Source organism: Sceloporus undulatus, chromosome 7, assembly GCF_019175285.1.
Source record: "Sceloporus undulatus isolate JIND9_A2432 ecotype Alabama chromosome 7, SceUnd_v1.1, whole genome shotgun sequence".
Lineage (NCBI taxonomy): Eukaryota > Metazoa > Chordata > Lepidosauria > Squamata > Phrynosomatidae > Sceloporus > Sceloporus undulatus.
In genome coordinates, this window is record NC_056528.1 from 16,748,826 (window position 1) to 16,768,816 (window position 19,991).

At 43.3% G+C, this 19,991-nt stretch overlaps 1 protein-coding gene across 1 annotated transcript; it reads right to left on the reverse strand.

Annotated features, from left to right (window-relative positions):
• Window positions 1–308: 308 nt before the first annotated feature.
• Window positions 309–14,217, reverse strand: ZBTB34 (zinc finger and BTB domain containing 34). Its single transcript, XM_042479809.1, has 2 exons — window positions 14,030–14,217; window positions 309–5,780 (listed from the first exon to the last, which is right to left on the reverse strand). Exons 1-2 carry the CDS (start codon window positions 14,212–14,214, stop codon window positions 4,277–4,279), a joined length of 1,689 nt encoding a protein of 562 aa, XP_042335743.1. The 5' UTR covers window positions 14,215–14,217; the 3' UTR covers window positions 309–4,276.
• Between the last annotated feature and the right edge of the window lie 5,774 nt (window positions 14,218–19,991).

Consider the following 19,991-nt stretch of genomic DNA (forward strand, 5'->3'; position numbering starts at 1 on the left):
ACGCCTTTCTAGAACAGATAACCACAGAACAGAAAATAGTGAAAGGCCTGGAAACTATCCCTATGAAGAGCGACTTAGGGAGCTGGGTACAGAAGAGAAGGTTGAGCAGTGATATGATAGCTGTAGAAATATTTGAAGGGATGTCATGTTATGTATGGAGCAAGCTTGTTTTCTGCTGCTCCAAGAATAGGACATGGATTCAAACTACAGGAAAAAAGATTCTAGCTCAATGTTAGGAAGAACTTCCTGAGAGTATGAGCTGTCCGACAGTGGAACACACTCCCTCTGAGTCTCTTTCTTTGGAGGTTTTTAAGCAGAGGCTGGATGGCCATCTGTCGGGGGTGCGTTGACTGTGAGTTCCTGCATGGCAGTGGGTTGGACTGGATGGCCCTTGCGGTCTCTTCCAACTCTATGATTCTGTTATTGTGGACAGGAAAAGAGACTGTGACATAAGGAGTACAAATGAAAGATCAGTGCAGTTCTACATGTTCATGCTGTGCTATCAACACCAATGCACATCCAAGATTGGGTACAGGCACAACTTATTTGTTGAACTGTTTCAGGGAGACTTGTGTTTTGTGTGAAGCAGCCTTCAGGTATGCTTAAATCTCATTGGAATGGATGGAAAACAAGCATGTTAACTTTCTCCAGATGTGCTTGCATGTCCTAAGAAGCATTCTCTGATCTTTACAGTACATATTTCGTATCCCGAGGTACCACTGTACTGTATTATGGCTTGATCATTCTTAACCCCAATAAGCTGGAGGAAGGGATATATAATGTATTGACATGAACGAACATACTTGGAACTAAAAAAAACCAATCGCCTGAGGAGGATGTTGATAACTATTAGGTTGTTAACAGTCTCAAAGTAAAGTTTTGAACCTGAAACCTGTACAATCGGCATTATGCAGAATTTTGGGTAAGTCACTCTTTGGTAAACTGAAACCAACTCAAACTTATAGATTGAGAAGAATTACACTGAAAGAAGTTCTTAAGACTACACTGGGATGGGGGCAAAGTCAGGGAAACACAAAGTTAATTGACCTTCTCTCCCATCTTTAATTCATGCTACCATGGAATAAGCCCGTTGGCTTTAAAGGCACCGTAGCACAGGGTCACTCCTAAAGGGTCAAATTTAACTCTGACTGACTTGAATTTTATTGAGAGATCTCTCAAATGTAAGACTACTTCATTACTTCAGCAAAAGGTTTAATAAAACTGTTATGTATCTTTGCATGTCTCTGGAAGGTAATATAACCAGAGATGCACCCGACCCTGATGCATGCAGACAGGTTAGGATCCAAAAGGGCTGATGAAATTTGCCACTTGTGTGGTATAAGCATGCCCTCAATTCCATGCTATCTGTTCATCCTGACCCCACAGCCTGCATTTCACTGCACAGCCTCGCAACCCTTGGAAGTGAATTTTGGGTGAATGTGAGGGGTGACTATGAGGTGCAAGAGGAAAAGACCCAATCCGTGGCCATTTGGATCCCCATTCCTCTTTCTAGTAGTTGAAACAACAACAATTTCCATTGAGAGAGGTGGAAAGAGGATTCCTAGGCAGCTTTAGGATGAGAAGGCTGATTCCATACCCAATTTAACAAAAACCCATCTATGTAGATGTGATTTACTGTGAATGTAGTTACACTAATGCTTATTATTGGCTCCCAAACCAGTAATGAAAAATACAGTAAAAAATACTGCAAAAATCAGGATGGTTAGATTCCTTAAAATATCACGCAAAGCTCTGAGCCCTCAAAACCACTGCAAGCCAGTAAGTCTCATTCTCAACCAATAATATGGAGAAAAAAAGCCAGGAATGGGTGAGTTGCAAGTCATATAAGATGCTTGCACTCCTAGGAAAATACTTTGCAGAATACTCCATAAGCTCCAGTCATTATAGATCAGCCGCCCATCTGCAGCATAACCACAGCCGTGTTTTCAGTGTTTAAACCACAGAATATACATATAATATGTAACAAGCCTCAGCAGAATGAAAATTTCTATGAAGGGTCAGGAATTCCCATAAAACAAAAGCCACCGGCGTCTCATCAGTTTAAAATTCACAGTTGTTAAAAGTTTAGGGAATCATACAAGGGCTACGGCTGAGGCTCAGATTCGAAATGTCAATGTAATAAAATACAAAAATAAATATGCTTGAAGTTAGCAAAACATTCACACATTCTCAATATGCGGATTTGGCAGAGGCCTAAATAGAGTCCTAGAAGTCACTATTTTCCTCTCTGTATCTGAAAGAAGAGGGGGAAACCTACATCTGTCCAACTGGCTTGAGCAGAAGCAGCAAGTTGCAATGTGCAAGTGACAAGCTATAATCTCGTGCAAAGAGAAACCCGAAGTTACAACTCTATATCCATCTACTGAAGCCAAACAATCAGGATGGCTCTCAAGTCCTATCACCTTGCGCCTCTTTCCAGCATCATTTTTTGCCAAACCTCTCTATTCATCCAGTCTGGAAATCCTAGAGGCGTTAACCAAGATCAGACACATCAGAAACTGGAGCAGGATAGCAACAAACACAGCCGAGGTGCGTGGGAACCCCTTATTCAATCTTGTGCCACTCTTAAACACTTTTCTACCCTGCAGACTATATTTGCCAAATTTTTGCCAAGCCTAAATATGCTAAATATTCACTTGAAATAAAAATATGATGTAGAATTTGTATACAGTAACATTTGCCAGCTTACAATTTTGAGGTCTGTTTTAAGCAAACAAAAAGTCTAACTGGAAAGATATGCATAACACTACTGTTTTCTATGCTATACTGTCCTATGAGAGAGAGAAAAAATAGCACCATATTAGAAAGAGACCATATGTAGAGAGTAAACAGGATCTACCTGTGTGTATATATGTGTGTGTGTGTGTGTATAAAGGTATTTATTGGCTCTTTTATAAAAGAAAAAATACTGAGCAGCCACTGTAATTATGGAGAAACCAACCCAAGCCCTCCCCAAAACTTCTCTAATACAATAGGAGATATTGCTCATGATTCCCATATAGTATCATTAGAAAAAGTAAAAATACAAGTGCTTCAGCTTCACTGGAAAAAATGGTAAGTAGGAAGTTTACGGTGCACCTGAAAAGAGCTCTCTGGAAGAGATCCACTAGAACACTGATCTGAAATACTGTAGATTTCACCACAACAATCCCTTTGAGCCTACTACAGTAGTAAACCAATCACATATCTATTCAGAGTGATTAAGGTAAGATTGATTCACCTGGTATATGTTTCTACAGTACGAAATGAAGGTAGATTCTGAGAAGAAGTAAACGTCTAAAACCACAATGCTACTTTTGGGTTGGCTAATATAACAACACATCTTTTTCTGTATAAAAGAGGGGGTCAGCACCACAGGTTGTCCAGTTTATGATCTAGACAAAAAAAGAAGCCCCAAACAATCCCCATCATAAGTTAACACATGTATGGCATTTGGTTTATGCATCCTATGGGGCAAAACTTGTTCCAGAATAAGCTTTGCTCGCTTTCGGACACAGTAGTTGAACAGGGAGAAGGGGAGGCAGAAGGAAAGCTTAATGAAAAACCTCCTCCCTCAAGAAAAAGACCAAAAAAGAAAAAGAGTTGAAAGTCTTGTAAAGAGGTTTTGTTTTCCTTTCCCATTTCAGGTATTTCTTACATTCACCCTCAACCAGAAGAGAAAAAGTGAACATTTTATATATGTTTATATATAATATATATTATATAAAATTCAAAGCTATCAAAATAGTTACTCCAAGAAACAAATAAACTCCACCCAAGTCCCCAACTCAGTATGACACATGGATAGGATCTCTGAGAGGCATACCTACACTCCTCGCACATTTGTTTGGTTAAGGCTGTAGTCCTAGCACACTAACCAGGAGTTAAGCCCTACTGAATTCAGTGAGGCTTACTTCCAAGTACACATGCAATAGGATTGCATGCACAAAGGAGAACACACTCTCTCTCAAGTGTATTGGCCAAAAATACTTGCCTTATTTATCTTTCATGGTCATAACCCCACCCACTGCAAGATGAAGTGCATCATTTCTATAATATTCTTCCCTATATATATCCTTTAGGGAATAAAGCTAACCCTACCTCCTTCAAAACAAAAGCTTTCTACTCAGAAACAACATCCACAAGACTTGTCAAAAAAAGAAAGGAAAATTCCAATGCTTGTTCTATCTGTCGTAAAAATTATCAAAAGCAACAAGGAGGAAATGCATTGATCAATGTGCTTTGTCTGGGTTGCGCTGAGGGATATAATGTTTTTTTAATCAGAAGTATGAATGTCCATGCTATAATCCAATGTTTCTGAGGCTGAAGCATCGTCTTCTCTCTGTTCTATATAGGCTTCTGTTCTTTCCGGAGACTCCATTCTGCTTCTTATTTCTGCTACACCAGGATGATTCTTTCGCAGGTGCTGGTTCAGGGTTCCCTGGAAAGGAAAGCATTTCCCACAAACCTCACAGCGGAAAGGTTTGTCATCTGTATGTCCACGGATATGGTATTCAAGCTGATCCTTGCGCGTGTATTTTTTCCCACAATACTTGCACACAAAGGGGGTTATTCCCATATGTAACCTCATGTGCCGATCAAGACTCCCTTTCTGGTTGAAAGACTTCCCACAGTATATACAGATTAACCTTTCACTGTACGCATACCAGTGACCTCTTGAATTCCTTTCCCGTGGACTGCTTTCATATCCTGGTTGGCTTCCTGCCGATTCACCATCAGCGCCTTGCATCAGACCTGGAACGTCACTATGCAAGTGGCTAGTAGAGACCCGCTTTTGACGCCCACGACCTCGGAAAGAGCCCAGCATGGATCTTGAAGAGCTTGAGTTCCTCAGGTTTCCAAATGTTTCAGACACACTAGCAGACTGGGATGCCCCATGGGAATATGAGTAGGCATTCTGTAATACAGAGCCATAGGCGCCAACATTAACTGCCACCACTTGTTCTCCGTCCACCATTTCCGTATGGTACCCATCATCACCAAGTGAAGAACTATCTGAACAACTTGGACGGTCAGATTTTTCCATTTTGACTTTTACCTCAGCAACCTGGCTTTCTCTGACAATCAAGTCTCCTTGGTCATGATCACCTTCAATCTGAATCTCATATTCTGAAACACTCCCACTACTTCCACGGTCTGAGTGCCCTTCTTCTTGGAGACGGTTGCGCAGACCCTTGGTTGGAGTTGTTTCCATTCTGAGATCATTACTGGAAGCAGATTGCCGCACCTGGGAGCAATAGGTAGGAGAGATTTCAACTGGATTGGCAAAGTAATTACTCTCTTTAATCCCGTTGTGATTTTCAGGAGTGTCCTCATCCCCCACAGTAACAGAATCGACTTCACCAACATTGATCTTCGAATGAATGCTTTCTAGGATCTGTGTGCACTTATCAATGACACACTGCATCTGTAGAAAACTGGCTGCAGTTAAAAAACTGACAACATCCTTCAGTTGCAAGGACATCCTTCCAGTGTAACAAAAAGAAAGCAGCTGCTCAAAGACGTTGGGGTTTTTGATGACTGATATTGACAGGCCGCTCATGGTACTTAATGCTGAATGGTCACGGAAATAGGGAGAACTGGCAGCTAGAACAGCTTTGTGAGCTCTGAACGGCTGGCCCTGAATGTGCACAATGATATCACAAAGCTTTCCCTGCAGGCGAAGCTCATTCAGCTGGCTCAGTACGGTGCTGCTGTACTCAGGAACATCAAACTGGATGAAACTGCTGCTGTCCATGTCTTCTGATGTAGAGTGTAACCTGCAATAGGCACAAAAGGAATATTTTACAGAAGAGAATTTAAATTGTGTGATGCTGCTTTAAAGAAAGCAAGCAGTTCATTCTTATAATTGTTTTGCAACTTAGTTTTGCAACTTAGACTTGTTATACAATCTGTGACTTGATGAAAACAAAAAAAATTAACCACAAAGGTGTAGCTAGTAACCATTTTGCAGGCAGCACTACTGACTTTCACATACACCTGAAAAGGTAAATCCACTCAAAATAATATGGTTGATGGTTTTATTAGTTACATCCATATTCTCTCTTTACTCCAGTGAGATCCAACTGGCATATATAGCTCTCCCCACTCCCGCTTTATCCTAATTAAACACTGTGATAGACTGACTAACCTGAGGTCACCCAGTGAGATTCATGACTCGGTGAGGACTAGAACCTGGATCTCGATATTCCCAGCCCAACACTAACCAGTACACCATATCATCTCTTTAGTGTTTCATGTAGCAATGAGTTGGTTTACCTAAAATACTGTAGATTGCTTTAAGGACAGCTACAGTCTATGAAGATAGTGGAGAACCTGTGTGAAGAATACTGCAGTAAGCTGTTTCAGATGACCCAGAACTAGTAATCCTTCTTCATATCGAGAATGTTAAGTCTCTCTTTCAAATACTGTGGGAATTAAGACACTAAAGACAGTAGGAGTGCATAACTGAGCATGCAAGTGAAGGGAACATAATCTGAGAGAAACCCTGAAGCAGCACCATTGAGCTCAAATACCGCTGATGTAAACCAATATATCAAGCAACATCAACAGGGACTTCCAGATGGTTTTGCAACACACTAAGCTTCCTTCTTTGTGTGGCTCTGAGACATGATTTCTCAAGTGTTGCTCTAGCAAACCTTACTAGCCAGAGGAAGAAAATAAACTCTTTCTTTACTGTAAAACAATATGCATACGGAAAAATGACAAAAAAGTAGCATGTAGATATAATAACTCTTTACTATGGTAAATAATTATGTTTTTGTTATGCAGTTACACTACTGTAAATTGACTTATGATCGGGTGATGATGAACTGTGATGTTGTGAAATACTGATATTCTCAGAATGGGAGCAGCAATGTAGCTATATCTCCAGGACCGTTGCGCAAATGGAGTCCACTGTGTGAGTACTGCACAAAGGTCCCAATGCACAACAGCACATGTTGTGCAATGGGAGCCCCCCCCCACTGCACAATGGGACATCTTGTACAATGTCCCATTGTGTATCGCTTCAATGGACTATCATGATTGTGTATGGATGACTTCTAGACATGCTCCAGCTTGTCCACCTCCTTCTTGAATTGTGGTGCCCACGTACACAAGATGAAGGCTGAGATCCTACCTCAGTGGCTATGGGGAGCTAGGGAGCTGGGTATATTTAACCTGGAGAAGAGAAGGTTAACAGGTGATAGTCATGTTTAAATATTGGAAGGGGTGTCATATTAAGGATGGAGCAAGCTGGTTTTCTGCTGCTCCAGAGACTAGGACACAGATCAATGAATTCAAGCTATAGTAAAAGATATTCTACCTAAACATTCGTTTGGGGGTAAGAGCTGTTTACAGTAGAACACACTGCCTTGGAGAGTGGGGGAGTCTCCTGCTTTGGAGGTTTTTAAACAGGGGGCTGGATGATCATCTCTTGAAATTGCTTTGATTGTGTCTTCCTGCAGGACAGGGGCTTGAACTGCATGGCCTTTGGGGACTCTTCCAATTCTGGGATTCTAAGTAGCTGTATGCTCTTCCACGTAAATAAGTACAAGGAGCCTTGAAGCCTGATTCAGAGCTCAACAGAAATAAAATCTTCCCTCATGCTTTGCTATGCAGTTCTAACAGTTTCAGAGCTGGAAACCTGCATCCTTTACTGCTGCTCAGCAGAGAAAAGAAGCGTTCTAGATAAGCCTTTGCATGTGACACAGGGAGGGTCTTTAAATAGCATTCCCTGTCATCATAATTGCTCTTTCAGGATATCCTGAACCTATTCTCCCCAATCTGGTGCCCTTTAGATATTCTGCTTTTAATTCATATGAGCCTGGGCAGGAATTCTGGGAGTTGTATGGCATTGGTAAAGATTGCAAAAGCCATTGTTCAAATAGACTCATCTTACCTTTATCTCCCCCCTCCCCCAAATAATGCCAACAGATACCCTCAAATTTTGATAGGCCAGGGACGTAGCTAGGATTTTAGGAAGGGGGGGGGTCCAGACTAAGTGCCATCATTATAATGGGGCTTGAGTGTGGCAGCGCAGCAGCACACACCATTCATTTTTCTAATGGAAGGGGGGGGTCCGGACCCCCAGAACCCCCCCCCCTTAGCTACATCCCTGGATAGGCGCTGAGTGTCTCTGAACATAGGCTGCTCTCTTCCCCTTTACATTTAAGCACTACTTTTAATTTATAAGTACATTTACTTTCATCTTCCTGGAAAGCATTCTTCATAAGAATGCAGAAATCTGACATGAAAGGGAATGATGTAAGCAAAGGACACTTCGTGACAGATCTGCATAATGTGTGACCTCTCAAACACAATAGGCCATCCTTGTATCATGGGGGTGGCTGCTGAACCAGCCCTGCAACCATAAACAGACATAAAGTAGGTTGTTTGTGGAGATCCTGGTGGGATGCCATATGTAGCTGTTGGGCTTGTTCAGTTATGAGTTGTGGAGGCCTACCATAATGCAGCCACCCCCCAAAAATCCCAGGTAGGCAGGCAATATAATCCCATCTCTCAAGACTGAGGCAGGTCTGAGTCAGGGCAGCAGGAAGATAAATTGCACTTGGTTTTCATTCCATAGATCACATAAATAAATAGTTCCCAGTCTTTGGTTTCCAGAGCTGCTGGACTACAACTTCCATCATTTGTGACCTCTTGATTACAGGAAACCATCTGAAGTCCATGCTTGGCAACTACTTAGATGAAGGGTAGGGCAGAGACATAAAAACGAGGGAAATAAGTAGGGTTAGAAAAAGGAAATGATACAAAAAACAAGAATTTTACATAGGTTGTTGTATAAGGGGTCAGACAGCTAAAGGAGAAAAACATACACACTGAAATACACATTTACAGGCATGATATATAATCAAGTGTACATTAATAAGCACCAGTACCCCTTTTTGATCACTTTGATTCTTGTTTCACCTCTTTGCAAATACTGGAAGAAACTAAAGACTTTTAATCACCGTAAAAAGCAAAGAGAAGATTGTAGATCTCAAACGTAGACATTTTGTCAAATCAATCAACTAGCTCTCTGAATTCTTTTCTTCAATACCTGAGGAATTATACGGTTTGGAAGATAAAGCCGACATTTCTGCAAACAAAGAGCTCTTCTTACTATGTGAAAAATGAAATTGATTGCATCCAAGCTAGATCTCCTAAGGAAAGTGTGAAGCATAATCCCTTTTCTCTCAATACAACTGCTTTCTTTTTGCAATGTTTGCTTTTTCCTGAAAGCAAGAAGGCAAATATTTATTAATAATCTTTCTAAAGCAAAGATTTTGCATGGTCCGTCTATAAGACACATAAAAGTTAATCATATACACATACAGACGCGGGAAGAAATTGAGAGAATGAGAGAGATCCGAAATGCAAGTCAAATAGATTTATATGATGAATGCATATGCGCCATCTTGCATGTTAACTACTGTCCTCAAAGCTGTGTGGTGTCAGAGCCATCTGGTTGCCTAGGAATTAAAGGCATGTGTACATGATCCCCAAAGGTATACAACACTTTCACAGCAGATGCATTAAAACCAGTTATTTGCATTCGCTCTAACAGCAAAAATGCTGAATTGTTATACTGAAACAGCAGCTAACAAGAGTTCCAAATCCCACATATAAGCCTCAAAAATGCAAAATGCGCGGTAGATTAAGTTATGCAGATCTGCTCATTTTGTAGGGATATGCTCAACACGCACGTTTTTTGGGAGGTAGACTTGTACTCTTTTTGTGACAATGCCACACTAGCAAGAGGGCTGCAGGAGAAAAACACTGTTTCCATTCAGGAAGCCAGAATTTTGTCATCCAGCCTTGGTCCCTTTGCTGAACGCTGGCAATGTATTTTTAAATAAAGCAGGGCAATCCATGAGGCAAAGCTCTGAAAAACTCCCATTAATTCCAATTCCAATTTGGCAGCAGGAGCTCCTGAGAATTGTGTCCCAAGCGTCTGATCTGTACCACATTGAAGTACATGTCATTTGCCCTACATCTGCTGCCTGAAGTAGCTGCCTCATTTTGCCTCACAGCAGACTCCTCTGAACAAGCCTTTGCTACCAAGAGAGAACAAAAATGCTAAAGATTCTGTGCTAGATGCCAAAACACAGGTAAAGCTGAGTGGCCCTTTTAATGACGTTGGACCTGAACTCTCCTCAGTCCGAAATAGAGTGGCCAATGGTGACAAATAACCAGAGTTTCAGTGCAATGACATCTGGCAGGCTACAGATTATATATATCTTTAAAACCAAGCAGCAGCAGTCGTGGAAAAGAGGACAGACAGAGCATTGTAAGATGAGAATGTCAGGGATATAATTTTAACTATGACAATAAAGAAATGAAAGATACAGCTGTGTTAGTCTTTAGTATCAGTATGGAGAGAGATCCTGGAGCACCTCTGAGACTAAGAAGTCGGCAGCATCAGCTTCCGTAGACTTCAGTCTACTTGCATTTAAATGCATCTGAGAAAGCAGATTGAAGTCTACAAAAGCTCATGCTGCCAACTTCTTTCTTTCAGTTAGCCTTGAAGGTGCTACAAGATCTCTCTAAATACAGAATGGGATCAAATTTTGCAGCACACAACTTTCACATGGATCTACTTCCAGAAAAAGCTCCAACGTTTTGGAGTGGAGGGTTAGGGGTCCAACGCAGTGCATTCTGGCCTTGCTGCAACAATATGGGCAAATAAGTACACACAGTTGATAAAGCAGCCTTGAACATATGTACCTTGGCTTTATTGAACTATGCTCACATTTTACAAATTGAGCAAACACAAATAAATGTCTACTACAGGGACAGGCAGACTTCAGTCTTGCAGAAACCAGTTTGTGTTTTGACACTCACAGAGCCAAATGAGAAAGAGCAGCTCAATGAACCGGGGAAGGGAACATCCTACTGAAATCAAGGAACAAGGGGCACCTCTGACCAGATGCTCAGACCAAGAATGAGTTCACAGTCATGCCATGTAAAAACCCACTCCTCAGGATCCCCCCCCAACCCTAACCCTAAATCAGTAGCCTGATGTAAAAGCCAGGGTCATTGTTGATGCTTTTAACATTTGAGAGCAAATAACCCCAGGTGATCCACTGCTAATCACTCAGAAATTGACCAGTAGATCTTGTTCTACCTTCTGTCGAACCCTGGTCTGAAAACCACAGGGCTTAATGAGATTGTACACTTAGCAGATGAAGTCCATTAGCTGGGATGGGAAACCAGATCACTGACCACCTTGGTTGAGGAGGCTGGTGGGAATTACAATCCACTAACATGCCAAGGGCCACACAATCCTTTCCCCCGTGTGCCATTAGCCACACTATTAAGCAGCACTTTGCCAGGTCATCCCTGGTAAGTCAAAATTACCTCCAGATAAACAAGCTTGAACGTTTTTCAGTTAACCTGAACTAGTTCTCCCCTCTCCCCTCCTTTTCAGGCTATTAATATGCCACACATTCCTAACAGAAGCAAGTGTAGGCAGGCCAGCTAATGGCATTTTGAGGTACCTACTTGCATGTATGTGCCTCCAAGTCACAACTTATGGTGACCCCATTAATTTCATAAGGATTTCAAATGGTTTTGACAGTTCCTTCCTCCGAAATGAATCCTACAGTATTTGGCATTTACTGACAGCCCCCCATCTAAGTACTAACCAGGGATGGCCCTGCTTAGCCTCCAAGATCAGACACAACTGGTTGCCCTTGGCTATGTCTGCCTTCAAGTCATGAATCTGAGAACCAGGCAAGGAAAACTCAGGGGCGGTTCTGCCAGTTCCCTCCGCTGAAATACAGCCTCCAGCGCCTGGTATTCATTGGCAGGATCCTAACCATGTATTAACCAGAGCCAACCCTGTTTAACTTCCATGATCAGATGAAACCAGGTGCCTTCAGGGTATTTTATCAAGACGTCAAAAACCAGACTGGTCACCTCACGACGGTGGATATATTTCAGTCAAACAAGCATCAAACAAAACGACTGCTTGCAAAGTTCCAACTTGTCTCTGGAGTGATGATTTGGGGATCATGGGATCTGTCATTAAGCATTATGATCCGGGCAAACTGAGCCATAGTTAACAGCAACTACTGTTAATGGTTAACAACAACTACTGTACAGCAGACACTCAAAACACTTGCCCTATTAAAACGAAGGATGTAGTCTTAGGGGCACTTTAGGAAAACAACCAACAGACTCCCACTCAAAGATGCGCTATTTATAACAGGGTTTTTGTTTTCCAACCTGACATCCTTCCCCGCTTTAGAGACTAAAATTACACTAGGTAAACAAAATCAAATTATAGGCTGCGCGTTTCGGCAGGAGAGCGAACAAGGCGCACGCATGGCATTAGCACAAGAGGGATCTCAGTCGCTACAGAGGAGGTCAGCAGCAATGGGAGCAAAGTTAATTGCGCTGCTGCCAGCTGTCTCTCAGCCTCATTTGCTCATTCATTTGGCAGACCCTGCCCAGGGATTCACAGTCGCCATGGGCCTTGCAGTACCCCTCCTGCTCTATCTCCAGCCTGGAGCCTACAGTGAATGGAGAAGGCTTTGCAAACGCCTCTGTAAAGCGAGTCTTGGCTATAGATATGCATGTTATCCAGAATAGCTTTGGAAGCCAAAAGAAACGCAACACGATTCTGCAAATGTATCATCTACCCTTAACCAAGTCTAGTCCAGAGCAATGACAAGTCTGTACATTTATAATATGAATATCCCCTCTTTTCTACATTGGATGATGACTCTGGAGACCATGTAAACCCACTGGGTGACCCTGGGCAAGTCACACTCTCTCAGCCTCAGATGACAGCAATGGCAATGCCTCTGTTGAAGAAACCTTCCAAGGAAGCCCCGTGATAGGGCTGGGTTGCCTTAGGGTCGCCATGAGTCAGAAATGACCTGAAGGTACACAACAAGAAGACAAACCTATCATGGGGCTGTCTTGGCAAGATTTTGTCGAAGGAGGTTTGCCATTGCCTTCCCCTGAAGCTGAGAGAGTGTGACTGGCCTAAGATCAACCCGTGGGTTTCATGGCTGAGCAAGGAACCGAACCCTGGTCTCCAGAGTTTTACGCCAACGCTGAAACCACTTCCACATGCTGCCTCTGCTATTTGTATCTCAATGTTACTATAGCGACACAGAGCCAGCATGGCATAGGGATCTGAGCGTTGGATGATGACTCTGGAGACCAGGGTTCGATTCCCATCTCAGCCATGAAACCCAATGGGTGACCCTGAGGATGCCCCAGTCTCTCAAACCTTGCCAAGAAAACCCCAGGACAGGTTCCACCTTTGGGTTGCCCTAAGAAGTTGGAAATGGCTTGAGGGCACACAAGGCACAGGATTGTTAGAGCCTAGTGGTTAGAGCGTTGGTCCAGACTCTGGAGACCAGGGTTCAAAGCAAGGTTTGAGCATAAAAACCTTGGGCGAGTCACACTCTCTCAGCCTCGGTGGAAGGCAATGGCAACCCTCCCACCCGCCCACCGTGAAGAAACCTTCCCATGAAAGCCCCTTTTACCTCAGGGCTGCCACAATAAGTCGGAAACGACTTGAAGGCCCACAACAAGGAACGCCACGTTGGGCGAGTCACACTCTCTCAGCCTCAGAGGAAGGGAAAGAGAAGCCCCTCTGAATAAACATTACCAAGAAAGCCCCTTGAGGGGAGGCACTGGCCCAGAGGGAATCACAGGGGAACCCTTGCTCTGGGCCACTGTTTCCCAACGGTTCTCTCTGGGAAAGCGCTGTCATTGATCTTAGTCCTCCCCCTCCCTCCCTCCCCCCCTTGAGAGGGTCGCCATAATAAGTCGGAAAGGACTAGAAGGCCCACAGCCACCAACACAGACGCCTTGGGGCGGGTCACACTCTCTCAGCCTCGAGGGAAGGCAGTGGCAGACCGACCCACCCGCCCTTCCCTCTGAAGAAGCCTTGCCAGGGAAGGAGCCCCTTGGCCTCCGGGGTCGCAGAAGCCACAAGGCAAAAGCCCACCCGAGGAGATGTTGCCCCTGGGCCCCTTCCTTCCTTCCCCTTCCCTCCTTTCACCTGAGGGGCGCCGGGGTCTCCTCACATGGCGGCTCCGCCGGAGGGAGCTCGGTCCGGGCCCCGAGTGCCGCCTTCCCTCCGGCCGCCGACGCGCCTTCCCCCCTCCCGCCCCCTCGCAGCCAACGCCGCCCGGAAGCGACTCCGCGCCTCACACAGAACGGATACTTCCGCTTCCGGGGCGCCATAAGCAATGGGCGGGGCCTAGAAGGAAAGAGAGCGAAGAACGCTCTCCTTGTTATTGGACACGCCCCTTTTCTCCAGGAGAAGAAAAAAATAGGGAGGCGGCGCGCGCATGCGTACTTTTCGCTCTGAAGAGAGAGATAGAGACAGAGAGAAGGGGCTGGGAGCAGAGATATGGAAACCACGCCCCCCTTTTGGAAAGAAATGGGTTTCGCTCTGGCGGCTCGGACGGTGGGCGGGGCGGAGGCGCAGAGGCCACGCCCCCTTTAGGGCGACGCGGTGGAGTGAGGAGAGGGAAAGGGGCGCGCAGACGCACTCTTCGCTCTGGCTGCTCGAACGGTGGGCGCTCCACCAAGTGCAGAGGCCACGCCCCCTTTTAGGCAATGCGGAGGAAAAGGAAAGGGCGCGCGCAGGCGCACTCCTCGCTCTGGAGGCTCGAACGGTGTGCGAGGCGGAGGCGCAGAGGCCACGCCCCCTTTTGGGCGATGCGAAGGGAGGGGAGCAGGAAAGGGAGCGCGCATGTGCACTCTCGCTCTGCCGGTTGGCTGCACCGCTGTAACTGCCATGGCTCAGTGCTATGGAATCCTGGGAATTGTAGTTTTGTGAGATATTTAGCCTTCTCTGTCAGAGAGGCTCTGGGGCCACAATAAACTACAATTCCCCCAAATTTCACAGAATTGAGCCAGTGGGCAATTAAACTGGATCATTTCAGCAGTGTAAATACAGAATGCTCTTGACTACTCTGAATGTGCTATGGAATTCTGGGAATTGTAGTTTTGTGAGACATTTAGCCTTCTCTGATGGAGAGCTCTGTTGTTATGTGCCTTCAAGTCATTTCTGACTTATGGCAACCCTGAAGGCGACCCCACCATCATCATCATCATCATTAATTATGTATTGCCATAAATCTACATGGCGCTTTAGAGTCATCATAATAAACTCAACGCATGACCTGCCAATGGCATGCGATCTAAAAGGTCATAAAAAACAATATACCGTGATTAGACTTAAATCATTTCATTCAAATGCAACAGTGCAGACGCAGCCAAAGCAGTGTCAAACTGGATTAATAAGCAACCTGTTTTAATATTGTAATGATTTAATTCTGTTTTAATGTATTGTTCTTTTAATGTTGTGAGGCGCTGGGAAAAGAGTGGGATATAAATAAATATAATAACTTATGCAGTGCAGAGGCAGCCAAAGCAGTGTCAAACTGGGTTACTTCTGCAGTGCGGATGCATCCTAAGCCGTCTTCATCCTGGTTTGGGATATTCAGGGTCTGTTCAGCAAATGTTGCCAATTTAATAAGTCTAAACTGAAATACACCGTTGGAAAGGGTCTTGGGTTGAGGGGCTGCCAAGTTTATGACCCGACTCAGCCGAGCATCAGGTTCTTAAAACCACAAACTCTTTGGTTCCTCAAGGGATACGAAGGTTAGCGAGATCAAGATCCATTCCGGTTTAGTGTATACTTTAAAGAATGAGTATTTCACAAGGTATTTACATTATGAGTCTCTCTCTTCTCCAGACTCCTTGTTATCTTTTTGGATCTAGGGGAACCTTGGGGAGTTGTTTATCAAAAGCAGCTTCTTCCCATAACTCATTACAGCGCTTGGGAAGTAACTTGTCGTAAAGGTAACTTGGTGGCGCTTGATATGCTGCTTGTGTTTCTTTTCCGTTACTTTGCATTACTGAAGGGGTTTAGAATTGATAAGGAAATGGCCTAAAACTAAAAAAAATCGTGTCAAAATGCTTCCAAAAATGCCATTAGTCCATCAAATAGTGTCCAGAACTAACTAGTTACAGGTAATGATATAACCTGGAAGTTGCTCTGGGGCTGAAGAAAGCCCCCCAAAAAAGAAAGGTCTTAGATATATTGATACACATTATACATTATATAACAACACCCTGTTATTATGGAGTAGTAAAGCCAAGATTTCACATCATATTAATGACAATATAAGTACAATCAAGGATCGTTTAGATACGGCCAAGGATCATTATGAATCTAATGATTGGGAAAACAAATGTATCCATGTGTTCTCTATTTGTAATACATTCGGTAGGCTGAGGAAATTCTTACGCGTGAATATTAAATTTGCTGGGGATTTAGGGAAAATGACCCCGATTTAAGTCAAAGTGTGCTTGCTCTGTTTGGAAAGCAAACATTCTCAGGTCCTGAGCGGCCAAAGTCAGTTGTGACAGCTGCAACGGAGGGCAAGCATCTTGAGAACGGGGTAATTTTTGTTAATGGTTTGAAAATAAATGCCTGAATTTGGATACTCTCTGTAAAACAAAGAGATTACGTTCTGTCTTGTGTGATTACAGGGTTAAGTTACTGGATGTTCACACTCTCTGTTGTTGTTCGCTGCCTTCAAGTCGGCTTCGACCGATGGAGACTCTATGGCCGCTCTCTAAGAGACTGGATTCTGAAAAGTGTTTTAATTCAATCATAATGGAGTGGAACTGGGAGTCCTTCTGTAGTAAAGCTTTCCCATCCATGTTCAGAGTCTGAATGGGATTTACAAGACCCTCAACGATATTTATTTCTCCATTGCTGCTGGAACTTCTAAATCTCAAAGTTATTTAAAACTATTAAAACATATTAGATTTCAGGACTGAATAAATACAAACTTAAAGAATGCACAACAGGATCAATATTTCTTCCCTGCTAAGGGAATGTGTAACTAGGAGTCCTAGTAGACCACCAGTTGAATCTAAGTCAACAGTGGTAGGATTCAAAGATACAGCCATGTTAGTCTATGGAATCAGTATGTAGAGATCTTGTAGCACTTTTGAGAGTAACGGAATGAGATAAGTTGGCAGTATGGGCACTATAATCTACTTCCTCAGATGCATTTGGTCAAATGCACCAAATGCATCTGAGATCATGCTGCCAACTTCTTTCTTACAGTGACTCTCAAAGGCGATACAAGAGCTCTACATAATGAGTCAACAGTGTGATGCTGCCGCTGAAAAAGCCAATACGATTCTAGGCTGCATCAACGGAAGTACAGTGTCTAGATCAAGCGAAATAATGTATTACGACTCTGTTCTGCTTTGGTCAGGCCTTACCTGAAATACTGTGTCCAGTTCTGGGCACCACAATTCAAAATGGATGTTGAGAAGCTGGAGCGTGTCCAGAGGAGAACGGCCAAAAATGGTGAAAGGACTGGAAACCATAAAACCCTATTGAAGAAACGTGTAGGGAGCTGGGTATGTTTAGCTTGGAGAAGGTTAAGAGGTGTGTTTAAATATTTGAAGAGATGTCATGTTGAGGATGGAGCAAGCTTGTTTTCTGCTGCTCCAGAGAACTGGACCTGGAGCAATGGATTCAAAGTACAGGGAAAGAGATTCCACCTAAACCTTAGGAAGAACATCCTGACAATAAGAGCTGCTTGACAGTGGAGCACACTCCTTCGGAGCGTAATGGAGTCTCCTTTGGAGGTATTTAAACCTCCAAACAGAGGCTGGATGGCCATCTGTCAGGGCTACTTTGTCTTCCTACATGGCAGAATGGGGTTGGACTGGATGGTCCTTGGGGTCCCCTCCAACTCTGATTTTACAATTCTATGAACCCTTGGACAATGTGAAAAATGGCCTCCAGCAGACATTGCCCACCTTTATCTAAACACATGAAAAGTGACCCATCAGATATTAAGGCAAAATGTTGGGTCATAGTCCACACTTCTGTAGACTCCTATCATATATTGCACAATGTGAGGGCATACGTATTTCACATCCATGTGTACATGTATATCATCTAATACACTGCGCGAGGGGGAGGGAAAAACAGAGGTAATGACAAATAAATCCAGTGAAAGACAGGTATCATTTATTAAAACATGTTATACAAAAGAGCAACTGACTCTTCTATAAGAAGAAAACAATGAGACAGCAATATCACATAAAATCATGCTGTACATTATTAGGACAGCAGTATTATAGAGATATCAAATTATCCAACCTTTGCAATATAGGCATAACAACTCACAGAAGATCAACAGGATAGGGATTTTAATATAAGTGAAAATGCATATAAGGGAATTTATTTTCTGTCGTGGGATAAGGAAATTTCACCTCACTTGTATAAACATTTACATTGATTCAAGAAATCTAATTGAGCAGCAACTAACTGAGGAAGCAAGCTTCAAGCAAAATAGAAGAATGAGGATGTCACCACATCAAAAATGTCAACATACAATCAGTTTTCCAGCTTTTTCCACTTGAGGCTTCAACAGCTAGACTTGTAACTATGCAAATTAAATACAGTCAGCTTTCCGTTTTCGCGAGGGATCCGTTCCGGACCCCCCTACAAAAACGGAGACACGCCTATATCCAAGCCCCATAGGCTTGAATGGGGCATGTGCCTGCGAGTGTGCGCTGCAGACTCCATTGAAACTAATGGAGGTAGCCCCTCCATGAATATTCAAGTCCGCAAGAAAGGAGGGGCGACTGTAGAAGTATTAGGATTTTATCAAAAAAGAAATAGACCTTTACAGTATGTTTTAACATCCCCCTCTCCTAGATAAAAGAAATATCTTTAAAAATAGAGACTCTCGGGTTTAGAAATAACATCTGACCTAAAACAATCCACATACAGGATTTGCCATTTTGGAAAAGAAAACAAAAAACATGCCAAGAGCAGCCTTTACAAATCGACCTACGCTCTTTCGACTTGTGAAACATGCTGTCTTAGCAAAGTGTTGACAAATCACCTGTTAAGCACACGAGGGTCTGTGGTTAATACCTCTAAAATCCTTTAAGGATTAGGAATAAGAATAGAGTTCCCAAACCCAGCACATATCCTTATTTTCACAAGTCAACTGGAATACAATATCCGTACTATGAAAAACAAACTACAGTTGAAGATGTGCCATCCTAAGTTGCCTGAAAGGTAACGGCCAGGATTCAAATGCTTAGTTCAGGGACACCCGAGGGCTGCTTCTCCCTTTCTGGAAAGGGAATAAAGAAGAACTGGCGTCCTTGTCACAAATGTGTTCTAAATGTTTTGGCAAGGCAACGATAAAGGGAACTTGGGATAGCATGGCGATAAGACATATTGCACAGCACATAAAATCCTAAACCCATGAAAGAAAGTAACATCTGTTCATATTCTAGACTTTAGGCCAGGAGTGAGGAACCCGATGGTCTCCAGATGTTGTTGGACTCTTAACTCCCATCACCATGGCCAATGGTAAGGGCTTATGGAGTTCCACCATCTAGAAAAGGGCTACAGGTTCTTCACTACGGCTTTAGGACTAGTCTTTCCTTATAGCAAGTTAAAGAAGCCAATGCTCCGGTAATGATTTGTTGGGCCAGTAAATAACATACCTAAGTCTTGCTTATAACTGTGGCCAAGGAAGAGCGGGAGAAACAGTTGACTGTGCATCATCTCCCTGACAGATCCAGGATTGTCCAAGTAGCAGTCCATCGTTTCCTAATGAGATATCAAGTCGTGACTGAAACACTGAAAGTGATAAGGAACAGGTTCTTGGATATCTTCTCTCATACAAAATCGCTCATAATCCCAACTGCATTTTGGTTTGTAGTGATATTTGTAATCATTCAACAACCATTCCTTTATTTCTATAGGGAGCATGGCGCTACTAAACAAGGGGGTACACTTCCGCAAAGGGTCTCCTTGCACAAGCCCTACAGAACGGAAAAGGGAAACTGTTGAGCTTCCCATTCATTTCTGGTGTTTAAAAAGAAGAAGGCCGCAGTGAACTGAGCACAAGGTCTTACGCTTTAAGGAACGGCACAGACTGGGTGAAAGACAT